This window comes from Somniosus microcephalus, chromosome 25, assembly GCF_052327205.1.
Source record: "Somniosus microcephalus isolate GS21.2 chromosome 25, FLI_Smic_1.0, whole genome shotgun sequence".
Lineage (NCBI taxonomy): Eukaryota > Metazoa > Chordata > Chondrichthyes > Squaliformes > Somniosidae > Somniosus > Somniosus microcephalus.
The window spans coordinates 2,597,992-2,611,502 of NC_141011.1; the positions used below are offsets into that span (position 1 = coordinate 2,597,992).

The following is a 13,511-nucleotide window of genomic DNA, read 5'->3' on the forward strand; positions in this document are numbered from 1 at the left end:
GTCGATCTGGGCATAGTTACGCTCAGCTGAGTTTAATGAGCGTGACGCAAAAGCTATTGGCCGCTCCGAGCCATCAGGGAATCTATGCGATAATACCGCTCCCACGCCGTAAGGAGATGCATCGCACGCCAGTCTGATTGACAGTGATGGGTTGTAATGAGCCAACACTTCCCTGGACGTGATCAAGCCTTTGCATTTATGGAAGGCACGTTTACAGTCTTCGCTCCATTTCTAAACTACTCCCGTTTGTAGCAGTGCGTTAAGCGGGTGCAGAACCGTCGACAAGTTTGGTAAAAATTTATGATAGTAATTTATTAATCCCAGGAACGACCTTAATTGTGAGACATTTTCAGGCACTGGGGCCTTTACGACCGCTTCAATTTTTTCAGGTGACTTATGCAACCCTTCTTCGTTAATGACATGGCCACAATATGATATTTGTTTCTGGAAAAATTCGCACTTGGGGCGATTTGCTCGTAGGTCCCGTTATCTCAGCCTCGTGAGCACCTGCTCCAAGTTGGCAAGGTGCTCGTTGTCATTTTCTCCTGTTACCAGGATGTCGTCTAGGTAGCATTGAGTCCCTGGAATCCCTTGCAGGACTTGCTCCATAGCTCTTTGCCAGATAGCCGGAGCTGATGCCACTCCGAACACCAGTCGATTGTACTGGTACAGGTCTTTGTGTGTGTTTATCGTGAGATACTTTTTAGAGGCCTCCTCAACCTCCATCTGTAGATATGCCTGTGCTAAGTCAATTTTGGTGAAACGTTTCCCTCCGGATAGTGAGGCGAAAATATCTTCTATCCTCGGAAGAGGATACTGTACCATGTGAAGAACCGGGTTTACAGTCACCTTGAAGTCCCCACAGATGCGAACTTTTCTCTGTTCTTCATATTTATCATTATTCAACGTTTTCTTCATGACCGGGACGATGGGTGTTGCCCACTCGCTCCAATCTACCTTGGATAACACGCCTGCTTTTTCCAAATTCTCCAGCTCTGCCTCGACGGCTGGACGAATTGCGTATGGCACCGGCCTTGCCTTAAAAAACTTGGGAATTGCCGCATCTTCCACTTTTATTGAGGCAGTGGCGCCTTTCAGGGTTCCTAGTTCCTGTTGAAACACTTCTTTGGCGTTAGCCAAGATTTCTTTTAATCGTCCAGGTATGATGTCATCATCGTTTTTTTTCTTACTGGTCACCGTCAGTGCCTGAATGGAGTGCCAGTCTAAACTTATCTTTCTGACCCATTCACGTCCCAACAACGGTGGACCACCATCTTGCAGAACGTATAAATACAACTTCTGTATTTCCTTGCCGTTGTATACAACAGACACCCTTATTTTCCCTCTGGGGTATACTTTCTGCCCCGTATATGTCTTCAAGACAATGGATGTGTCTTTCAAAGGTATATGCGGAAATAGCCGCTCGTAATCCCGTCGACTCATGACGGTCAGAGCTGATCCTGTATCTAGCTCCATTTTGACTGGGGACCCCGCTATCGTGAGGGTAACCCAAATGGTCTGGTAATCTTCTTTGGCAATTACATTATGTAATTTGAGACAGCTTAGTCTCTTGTTTCCGGAGTCGCTATCGCTCTTCTGGTCTTTGGAGCTACTGTCCGTCATCATTTGTACATTTCTGTACTTTTCCTTATTGACCTTTTTACTGTCAGCGGATTTCTTTCCAGATCGGCATACACGTGCAATGTGTCCCATCTTTCCGCATTGCCTGCATGCTTTGTCCTTGAACCAGCAGTCCTTCTGATCATGGGTGGACCTGCCGCAGCGATAACATCTCTCGAAACTCCTTGTCATTTCATGGGTGCCGAAGTCCTGTGGCTTTTGCTGTATCTCTGCAGCTCCTCTTGCTGCTGCTTCGTATGATACAGCCACACTGAAAGCCTTGTCCAGTGTCAAATCTTCCTCAGAAAGTAGTCTTTTTTGTGTTCCTTTGCTTAGGAGACCGCAGACGAATTTGTCTCGCAGAGAATCTGCCAGTCCTGCCCCGAATTGGCAGTGCTTTGACAGCTTTCGTAATTCGGCGAGGTAATCAGCGTTACTTTCATTCTTGTGCTGATTCCTCCTGAAGAATTTGAATCGTTCCACTATCAGCAGCGGTGTTGGGTTTAAGTGCTCCTGTAAGGTATCAACAATCTCATTAAAATTCTTGTCCATCGGTTTGGCTGGAGTGATCAAGTTTCGTAACAGCCCGTATGTCCTTGCGCCCATCAGATTTAGAAGTACCGATGCCTTTTTATCATCCGCTACCTCATTCGACTTGCAATATACCTCCACTCTTTCCACATATGTGGTCCAATCTTCTATATCACTATCGAAAGCAGTAATATTGCCAGTCTTCGGCATCTTGAAAATCTAAAATGGCGCTTCCGCGCTTTTCTTTCTTCCCCGCCGAGTTAAGATCGCGCTTTCCCGCCGCTGCTGCTGCTGCCAACGCTGTTCTCCGCGGTTCCCGTTGCGACCTGCAGCTTTTTGCGGTATTTCTATTTAAAAATTTTTTTTATATATCGCTTCAATATTCTCTCCGTAATTGAAGAACCGTTCCCGTCGTGGAGCGGACCCTCTGGGACTTTCCCCTCCCTCTGCTCAGTCCGAACGCCGGCCGCGCCCTGAGTGCTCCACCCTCTCTCTCTCTTTGCTTCTGCTTCCCGACTCGTTGCCCGGCCCCGTTGCAGAGCCACCCGATCGAGCTGTAGCCCGCCGCAGCCCAGGAAGGATCAGTGCACTACCTGCCACCAGCCCGTTTAGCTGGGGAAACCACAGACTGGAGACCAAGCCTGGCCCTCGTTTTTGAGTTTCTTCGAGTTATTTTTTTTTCTTGCTTCTGGCTTCGACCTTCGTCTGAGGAATCGATCCCCTTGAGGTGCTGCCGAATTGCAGGTAAGTTCGTTTCTAACTCGTCGCCACTGTTAGATCCGTGTGTTAATGGAGACACGGAATGCAGGAGTTGATTTAACAAGTGTTTACTGAACAAAGTCTGGAGGTGAACTAACAACACAAGACGCTACACAGGCTTATATACCCGAGTGGTCACTACTGGTACTACAGTATACAGGGGCTTCAAAAACATAGTTCCTCTTAAAGGTACATACACTACACCCATTTCCTGATGGATCATTTCGGTCAAACCACTGGATTTTGCAATCACCTGGTTAAAGGAACAAAGGTTATTTTTGTGGGCCGTGAAGGAGCACGCCAGGCAAGAGCACTCAAAATCGACCCCATTGTGTCAGTGGTACAACACCTCATCATTTCTAGTAAAGAAATAACCAACCCCTGAACACACCCAAATGCCTGTAGTAATTGTTGCATTTGCAAAGATAATCCAGAGGTCGTAAGCAGAGTTCAGTTCATGTTGCTTTTTTAATGGCTGCTCCACACACACACTCCCAGGCAAAAGCAATCGAATACCTATACACAATACAATGATAACAGCACTATCAAACTCCATGTGCTCAGGCCAAGGCAATCGAGTACCTATCACCAATGTCAGACATAACAGTAATGAGGCATATGACATGGAGCAGCACAAATCCTGCGGAAATTCTTGGTTAGCACAGTTGGTATACAATGGGGACATGGCCACTGTCCGTGGTTTCTGCACCTGACATGGACCTGCCCCATTTGCGCATGGGAGAGGAATTTCAGCCCCTTAGTTTTCAGTTAAACATAGGGCGAGAAATTCATTATAGCCCAGGAGTGGGCGCTAACTTTGGAAAAGTTTGAGATTTAGCACCAGGTGCTAATGAATCTCACTGCACGCAAAATTTAGTGTCATCGCTCAAAGAAAGGATGGGAGCGCTAAATCAAGTGCTAATGGCCTAGCTCAATGGCATTCCACTCAAAGCGCTAAGCAATATCAGGGGCAGTCTAATCGCAAATCATCATTGCCACAGGCTCTTTCCAGTTCTTAAAGGGGAGTTCATGCTGCAGAACCTCATTCTCAGTATTGCTGGCTGTGAACCTGTGTCAGCAAGCAGGAGCAGGCCAAGCCCAAGGAGCCGGACAACTCATGGCAGATCCACGCCCCAGGGAGAGAGCCCGCAGATTTTCGGACCAAGCATTTGAGGAGTTGGTGTCCGCTGTGGAGAGACGGAGGACCTCGCTTCAACTCTTCCGTGCCATGTGGAGGGAGGTTGCCCGTCAGGTCTTGGGCAGCACTGTGGTCCCCAGGATCTATACACAGTGCATGAAGAAATTTAATGACCTCACTCGGGTGGTCAGGGTGAGTCAATGCCTTAACAAATGCTACATACCACCGTCTGAACAACAGTCTGCAGACACTGGCCAAAGCACCAAACCCCAGCACTTGCCCACCAACAATCTCTACCAGCCAACACTCACACTCACATCTCACACCTTACACACAATGCCAGCTATTCAGCGATGGCAGGCGCATCAACCAAACACATTGCTCCACACTCACTCACACACCTTCCTTTCTCTTGCAGCCAAGGTGGCTCACAACAGGAGGGAGGAGGAGTGCACAGGCTGGGGACAAGCCGACACCCAACCACTGTCTGCGCTGGAAAATAGAGTGCTAGAGATTATTGGGCGCCAGGTGGTGGGTGTCGTGGCCACCGGCAACGTTGACCCCCTTGAGGACAACAACAGTATGTTCATAAAAAAAAAGCAAAATACTGCGGATGCTGGAAATCTGAAATAACAGAAAATGCTGGATACACTCAGCCGGCCAGGCAGCATCCATGGAGAGAGAAACAGAGTTAACGTTTCAGGTCGGTGACCCTTCGTCAGAACTGGTAAAAGTTGGAGATGTAACAGGTTTTAAGCAGCTGCAGAGGCGGGGAAAGTGGGAGGGGAGGAAGGAACTGAAGGCACAGTCTGTACTAGGATTGAACTCAGGAGAGAGAAAATGCTGCAAATGGGGAGGGCAGAATCATCAACAGCTGCCGCCTGAAAAAATGGAGGGGTTATGCTCTGAAATTGTTGAACTCAATGTTGAGCCCAGAAGACTGTAAAGTGCCTAATCGAAAGACGAGGTGCTGTTCCTCAAGCTTACGTTGAGCTTCATTGGAACAGTGTAAGAGGCCGAGGACAGAGGGGTCAGAGTGGGAGTGGAGGGGAGAATTAAAGTGACAAGCGACCGGAAGCTCGGGGTCACCCTTATGGACTGAATGAAGGGGTTCCACAAAGCAGTCACCCACAGTATGTTCATCCCTATTCCTTCTGCTCACATCCCACTTCCCCCTCACCCCACAAGCCTTTCGCACTTTCCAGCTAATCATGCTGTATGCTTGCATTTCTCCCATCCTGCCCCCTTCCCCTCACCTTAACCTGTCTCTTGTGCCTTTATGCTTTCAGATAATGAGCAAGCACCGGAGCAGCCTATCCCTGAGGGCACCGGAGAGAGTGAGGCGGGAGAAGAGGAGGAGGAAGAACACACCGCGTCACTGTATGTCTCACCTGCAGGCACCAGCTCAGATACTGGCACGACATGTTCTTTAGAGGCTAGTATAGTAGTGGGATCTACACAGGGTGCTGCACCAGGGATGAGCAGGCTGCAGCGAGGCCAGGGGGAAAGGGTAGCTCGGGGGCCAGCTCCCCGGAGGGCGAGTTCTGCTGCGCAGGACTCAGATGAGGACCTAGATGGGGAGGCCTTTAGAAGAAGGGTGATGGGCATGCACACGGAGATCATAGGTGCAATGGCAAGGGTGCCCGAGAGCCTGTTGGCAATGGTAAGGAGTGTGGGGGTGTCCACCTCCAACATTGCACAAGGCTCTGCACACACCATGGAGCCCATCATTTATGTCTGGAAAGGTTGGTAGGCTCCCACAGAGATGGTGGCGACCCAGACCTGATGCTGTGTGTGATGGGCGATCTGGCAGCTTCTATTGCAGCACTGGCGGAAACAACGCAACGTCCTAGTGCTGTAATGCAGTCTAGGGTTGGTGCCATTCAATCTCAGACTGCTCTCATGCAGTCTCAGCTTGATGCCACTCAAGCTCTGACCGCTGCCATCGTGGCTGGGTCTACCACCGTCGACCGGGGCTTTCACGGTGTCGCAGCAGGCCGGCAATCTGTGCTCCAACAGATTGCTAGGGATGCTGAGGTGCTGCCCCGGGGGAGTGGCAGTGGGTCAGTGGAGCAGGAACCTGCTGTCCTCTCTCAGGATGACAGCATTCCTGTTCCCACCACTGGCACTCCACCATTGCCCTTGTCGCTGCCTGTCCTCCAGCCAGCCCAGACTGCTGCCGCCCATGCTGAGGTGGTGCAGTCTACAGCGGGGCCATCCAGGCCCAGAGCTGGTTGAGGGCATCCTGCAAGGCCATCTGAAGTCTCCCGCACGGACACTCAGCAGCCTTCCACCAGCCCTGCTGCAGCCACTGGGCCAACACTTTGCAGGAGCACTAGAGAAGGCAAAGGCACTGTAACAAAAGGCACTAAGGGATTGCACAAGGGTGAATAGTAAATATTGTTGTTGTAAATATGTGTTCACTGATTATTGATAAATCTATTAATTCACTTCGGATAATTTTATACTGTCTCTCATTTCACCTGTGCGCTGTGTTATGGCCTATGGTGGGAATGTGGTGAGCAACGGGGATCTGGGGTTGAATTTATTGGAACTGCAGTCTGATGAGGTGGTCACGGACTGCCCTTCCGGAAGGCCAATTGGCTGCCTCCTCCCTCGCTCCTGTTCCTCCTCCTCCTTGTCTTCCTCGTCCTCCTCCTCTCCCTCCTTCTGAGGTGGTCCCGCAATCCCTGCTGGCGAGGGCTGGGCCCTCATGATGGCCAGATTGTGGAGCATGCAGCACACCACGACGAAATGGGACACCTGCTCCGGCGAGTACTGGAGAGCTCCTCCCGAGTGGTCAAGGCAGCGGAACCATTGCTTCTGCAGCCTGATGGTCTGCTCAATGATGTTCCAGGTGGCGGCACGACTCTCATTATATGAGTGCTATGCAGGAGTGTTGGGTTGCGGAGGGGAGTCATGAGCCAGGTGGAAAGCGGATAGCCCTTATTTCCAACCATCTAGCCGCGAGCTTGATGTGGCTGGAAGAGTGCTGGAACACCGGTCTGGCGAACTCTGTTAGCGCCGCCGCCAGGCGCTAACTGGAGGCACTAAGGTACCGAATTTCTCCCCCACAGTGTTGAATGTAGTAAAATGATTATCAAAGTGGAAGGGTAGACTCAATAAATAAAATATTCAATACTTACAAAAAGATTGAGGGCAGGTAAATCGTATTCTGTAATCTTGACAGCTCTTATCTTTTTGCTCTGCATTCACACAAGTAAATCCAGAAGAAATGCTGCACCTGTTTAATGCAGAATAAGAGGATCAGATAATGTTGTTGCTAAAACAATTCATACTCTTTGAAATAAAGTCACAGTATCAAAATAACATAGGAACAGGAATAGGCCACTCAGCCCCTCCAGCCTGTTTCACCATTGAATTCGATCATTGCTGAACTGTATCTTAACTCCATTTACCCGCCTTGGTTCCATATCCCTTAATACCCTTATCTAACAAAAATCTATCGATCTAATTTTTGAAATTTTCAATTAACCTGTCCTCAACAGCTTTTTGGGGACGAGAGTTCCAGATTTTCACTACCCTTTGTGTGAAGAAGTGCTTCTTGACATCGCCCCTGAATGGCCTGCCTCTAATTTTAAGGTTATGCTCCCTTGTTCTCGATTCCCCACCAGAGGAAATAGTTTCACTCTATCTACCCTTTTCATATCCTTTAATCACCTTTCACATTTCAATTAGATCATCGCTTAATGTTCTATAGGGAATACAAGCCACTAGGCAACCTGTCCTCATAATTAACCCTCTAAGTCTCGCTATCATTCTGGTGATTCTGAGGTTGCACCTCCTCCAAGGCCAATATATCTTTTGTGTGTTGCAATGCCCAGATCTGAGCAGACGTGGTCTAACCAGAACTCTATCACTTCCATCCCTTTGTATTCCATCTCATTTCAGATGAAGGCTAACATTCCATTAGTCTTCAAAATGAATTGTTGTACCAGTCCATTAGAATTTAGTGATTTCTGTACATGGACCCCTAAATCTCTCTGCTCCTGTACAGTTCTCACCATTTAAAAATACCCTGATCGATCTTTCTTAGGTCCAAAGTGGATGACCTCGCACTTCCCCGCATTGAACTCCATCTGCCATAGTTTTTCCCACTCACTTAATCTGTTTATGTCCCTTTGCAACATTCTGCTCCCATCTATACTACTTGGATTTAGATGAGCACTTGAAACGCCATAGCATACAAGGCTACGGACCAAGTGCTGGATAATGGGATTAGAATAGATAGGGCTTGATGGCCGGCGTGGACATGATGGGCTGAAGGGCCTCTTTCTGTGCTGTATAACTCTATGACTGTCGTCAGCAAACTTGGATATACAGCTCTCTATTTCTTCATCCAAGTCACTGATAAATATAGTGAAAAGCTGAGGCCCCAGTACAAATCCCTGGGGGACATCACTAGTCACATCCTACCAATTGGAGTACATACCCATTATCCCTATTGCCTGTCTCGCATCTTCTAACCAATTCCCTACCCATGTCAAAAGGTTGCTTCCAATTCCCTGCACTTTCATTTTTGCTAACAATCTATCATGTGGAACTTTATCAAATGCCTTCTGGAAGTCCAAATAAGATGGCAGGAATCGTTATTTACTCATAAACAATGTCTCCAGTGCTTGAGGTTGGCATCTCAGTTGTTGTCTCTACTTCACAGGCAGTCGGGTTACTGCAGATTTTATTAGGATATTCTTTTTGGAGATTCATGAGGTCTTCATAATCCCCATTTCCTGATGGGTCATCGCGATCAAACCACTGGGTTTTGCAGTTGCCTGGTGAAAGCAAAAACAAAAACGGCACTGTTAACAACACTCTTAAATTTGTAATTTTAAGGTATAACTTAATGGATGCAACATAGAAAGAGAAAAGTAGTAAAAATTGGACTCCTTCTGTTGGTGACCTGGTTTAAGAAAAATTAAATGAAATAATAATTGATTTCAACAGATGGTTGCTGAGGGAGCTTAATTAAAAAGGAAAAAGCGAAGGAGCCAGTAAATTAAATCATTACTTATTGTTGTGTGTGGATTTTGTGCTCATCAGTGGGAAGAATGGAACACTTTTATAAACACTTTTAACATCCAGTACTAATATCAGAGAGTCTCAGGTCAGCTACAGCGGGGCTTGGCTGGATGTTAGGACATCCAGTACTAATATCAGAGAGTCTCAGGTCAGCTACAGTGGGGCTTGGCTGGATGTTAGGACATCCAGTACTAAGGGGCTTGGCTGGATGTTCGGACATCCAGTACTAATATCAGAGAGTCTCAGGTCAGCTACAGTGGGGCTTGGCTGGATGTTCGGACATCCAGTACTAATATCAGAGAGTCTCAGGTCAGCTACAGCGGGGCTTGGCTGGATGTTAGGACATCCAGTACTAATATCAGAGAGTCTCAGGTCAGCTACAGCGGGGCTTGGCTGGATGTTAGGACATCCAGTACTAATATCAGAGAGTCTCAGGTCAGCTACAGCGGGGCTTGGCTGGATGTTAGGACATCCAGTACTAATATCAGAGAGTCTCAGGTCAGCTACAGTGGGGCTTGGCTGGATGTTCGGACATCCAGTACTAATATCAGAGAGTCTCAGGTCAGCTACAGTGGGGCTTGGCTGGATGTTCGGACATCCAGTACTAATATCAGAGAGTCTCAGGTCAGCTACAGCGGGGCTTGGCTGGATGTTAGGACATCCAGTACTAATATCAGAGAGTCTCAGGTCAGCTACAGCGGGGCTTGGCTGGATGTTAGGACATCCAGTACTAATATCAGAGAGTCTCAGGTCAGCTACAGCGGGGCTTGGCTGGATGTTAGGACATCCAGTACTAATATCAGCGAGTCTCAGGTCAGCTACAGCGGGGCTTGGCTGGATGTTCGGACATCCAGTACTAATATCAGAGAGTCTCAGGTCAGCTACAGCGGGGCTTGGCTGGATGTTAGGACATCCAGTACTAATATCAGAGAGTCTCAGGTCAGCTACAGCGGGGCTTGGCTGGATGTTAGGACATCCAGTACTAATATCAGAGAGTCTCAGGTCAGCTACAGCAGGGCTTGGCTGGATGTTAGGACATCCAGTACTAATATCAGAGAGTCTCAGGTCAGCTACAGCGGGGCTTGGCTGGATGTTAGGACATCCAGTACTAATATCAGAGAGTCTCAGGTCAGCTACAGCAGGGCTTGGCTGGATGTTAGGACAGCGGGTGGAGGCGGAGCTGAGCGGCAGAGCGACTACAAGAGGCTCCAGAGGCCCAGGTAGGCCCCAGTGCGGCATCGGCAGCGGGTGGAGGCGGAGCTGAGCGGCAGAGCGACTACAAGAGGCTCCAGAGGCCCAGGTAGGCCCCAGTGCGGCATCGGCAGCGGGTGGAGGCGGAGCTGAGCGGCAGAGCGACTACAAGAGGCTCCAGAGGCCCAGGTAGGCCCCAGTGCGGCATCGGCAGCGGGTGGAGGCGGAGCTGAGCGGCAGAGCGACTACAAGAGGCTCCAGAGGCCCAGGTAGGCCCCAGTGCGGCATCGGCAGCGGGTGGAGGCGGAGCTGAGCGGCAGAGCGACTACAAGAGGCTCCAGAGGCCCAGGTAGGCCCCAGTGCGGCATCGGCAGCGGGTGGAGGCGGAGCTGAGCGGCAGAGCGACTACAAGAGGCTCCAGAGGCCCAGGTAGGCCCCAGTGCGGCATCGGCAGCGGGTGGAGGCGGAGCTGAGCGGCAGAGCGACTACAAGAGGCTCCAGAGGCCCAGGTAGGCCCCAGTGCGGCATCGGCAGCGGGTGGAGGCGGAGCTGAGCGGCAGAGCGACTACAAGAGGCTCCAGAGGCCCAGGTAGGCCCCAGTGCGGCATCGGCAGCGGGTGGAGGCGGAGCTGAGCGGCAGAGCGACTACAAGAGGCTCCAGAGGCCCAGGTAGGCCCCAGTGCGGCATCGGCAGCGGGTGGAGGCGGAGCTGAGCGGCAGAGCGACTACAAGAGGCTCCAGAGGCCCAGGTAGGCCCCAGTGCGGCATCGGCAGCGGGTGGAGGCGGAGCTGAGCGGCAGAGCGACTACAAGAGGCTCCAGAGGCCCAGGTAGGCCCCAGTGCGGCATCGGCAGCGGGTGGAGGCGGAGCTGAGCGGCAGAGCGACTACAAGAGGCTCCAGAGGCCCAGGTAGGCCCCAGTGCGGCATCGGCAGCGGGTGGAGGCGGAGCTGAGCGGCAGAGCGACTACAAGAGGCTCCAGAGGCCCAGGTAGGCCCCAGTGCGGCATCGGCAGCGGGTGGAGGCGGAGCTGAGCGGCAGAGCGACTACAAGAGGCTCCAGAGGCCCAGGTAGGCCCCAGTGCGGCATCGGCAGCGGGTGGAGGCGGAGCTGAGCGGCAGAGCGACTACAAGAGGCTCCAGAGGCCCAGGTAGGCCCCAGTGCGGCATCGGCAGCGGGTGGAGGCGGAGCTGAGCGGCAGAGCGACTACAAGAGGCTCCAGAGGCCCAGGTAGGCCCCAGTGCGGCATCGGCAGCGGGTGGAGGCGGAGCTGAGCGGCAGAGCGACTACAAGAGGCTCCAGAGGCCCAGGTAGGCCCCAGTGCGGCATCGGCAGCGGGTGGAGGCGGAGCTGAGCGGCAGAGCGACTACAAGAGGCTCCAGAGGCCCAGGTAGGCCCCAGTGCGGCATCGGCAGCGGGTGGAGGCGGAGCTGAGCGGCAGAGCGACTACAAGAGGCTCCAGAGGCCCAGGTAGGCCTCACCAATCTCCAATCTCAGGGAAGGAGAGAGTTAAAAAGCCATTTAAAAAAACAGCTGAGGCGGAAGTCCAGCTCGTGAGCTTTTTTTCAGAAGCGGACCTGGTGGGAAGCACCCAGGTGAAAGGTATTTAAGGAGGGTGGTGGCTTAAACCCGAGTTCCTACAGAGTAGGAAACCCCACCCACCCTCCTCCTCTAACCTAGTAGTCTTTTAGCAGCTGTCTAAAAACAGAGGTCACAAATTTTTTGGTCTCAGTTTCTTTTCAGCAGGGCAGGAACCGGGAGGAGCGGGAAGTCGGCGTAGGACCAAGGGGACACAAGACCGGGAAGTCAGCGAAAGACCAGGGAGGTAAGACTAACTGGTAAGTACTTTCCTCAAACCTTCCTAGAAAGTAAAACCAAAACTAGTGGGATTTGGTTAGTTTAAAAAGGAATAAGAGGAGTACAGTATACATTGGTCTAAGTAAGCTTCGGGAAAACAAAAGTCGATAAATAAACTAAAACTAGAAAATTAAAAAGTAATATAAGGGTTAAGTCATGGCAGTAGAGCTCGGACCTGTGTCATGCTCCTCCTGTAACATGTGGGAAATCAGGGACGCTTCCTGTGTCCCTGACGACTATGTGTGCGGGAAGTGTGTCCAGCTGCAGCTCATGTGGGACCGCATGACGGCCCTTGAGCTGCAGATGGACTCACTTTGGAGCATCCACGATTCTGAGAGGGGTGTGGATAGCACATTTAGTGAGTTGGTCACACCGCAGGTTAAGGCCAGCGTAGACAGTACATGGGTGACCAAAAGGCAGAGCAAGGGCAGGAAGGTAGTGCAGAAATCCCCTGGGGTTGTCTCCCTTAGCAACAGGTTCACCGTCTTAGGTACTGTTGTCGGGGGGGGTGACGCATCGGGGGAAGGCACCAGCAGCCAGGCTCATGGCACCATGACTGGCTCTGTTGCAAAGAAGGGAGGGAAAAAGAGTGGCAGGGCTATAGTAATAGGGGATTCGATTGTAAGGGGAATAGATAGGGGTTTCTGTGGTCGCGACCGAGACTCCAGGATGGTATGTTGCCTCCCTGGTGCAAGGGTCAAGGATGTCTCGGCGCGGGTGCAGAACATTCTGGAGGGGGAGGGGGAACAGCCAGTTGTCGTGATACATGTTGGTACCAACGACGTAGCTAAAAAAAGGGAAGAGGTCCTACAAGTAGAATTTAGGGAGTTAGGAGCCAAGCTAAAAAGTAGGACCTCGAAGGTAGTAATCTCTGGATTACTACCAGTGCCACGTGCTAGTAAGAGTACAGAGAACAGGATAGTTAGGCTAAATACGTGGCTTGAGCAGTGGTGTAAGAGGGAGGGTTTTAAATTTTTGAGGCATTGGAACCAGTTTTGTGGTAGGTGTGACCTATACAAAAGGGACGGTCTACACCTGTGCAGAGATGGAACTGATGTTCTCGGGGTAATTTTTGATAAAGCAGTTCGGGAGCATTTAAACTAGTATGGCAGGGGGCTAGAAACCTATGTAGTGAAATAGAGGAAAGTGAAAGGCAGACAGAAATAAATGGTAAAAGGGTGAGGAACAAAAAACAAAGGGCCAAACTAATTCATAAAAAATGTGAGCATAAAAAAAGCCTGAGGGTTTTATACCTTAATGCGAGAAGCATCAGGAACAAGGTAGATGAATTAGCTGTGGAAATAGAGGTTAATAATTATGATCTAATTGGGATTACGGAAACATGGTTGCAGGGTGAGCAGGGCTGGGAGCTTAAC

The 13,511-nt window shown here is 50.5% G+C and overlaps 1 protein-coding gene across 1 annotated transcript in view; it reads right to left on the minus strand.

The window, feature by feature from the left end:
- Positions 1–13,511, minus strand: part of muc5.7 (mucin5.7) — a gene marked incomplete at its 5' end in the record, with an annotated part of 240,861 nt that overhangs the window by 2,228 nt on the left and 225,122 nt on the right. Inside the window, 3 exon segments of the mRNA XM_085967276.1 lie at positions 3,121–3,163; positions 7,195–7,292; positions 8,667–8,841. Of these exon segments, the coding sequence (XP_085823402.1) occupies positions 3,121–3,163; positions 7,195–7,292; positions 8,667–8,841 (316 nt within the window).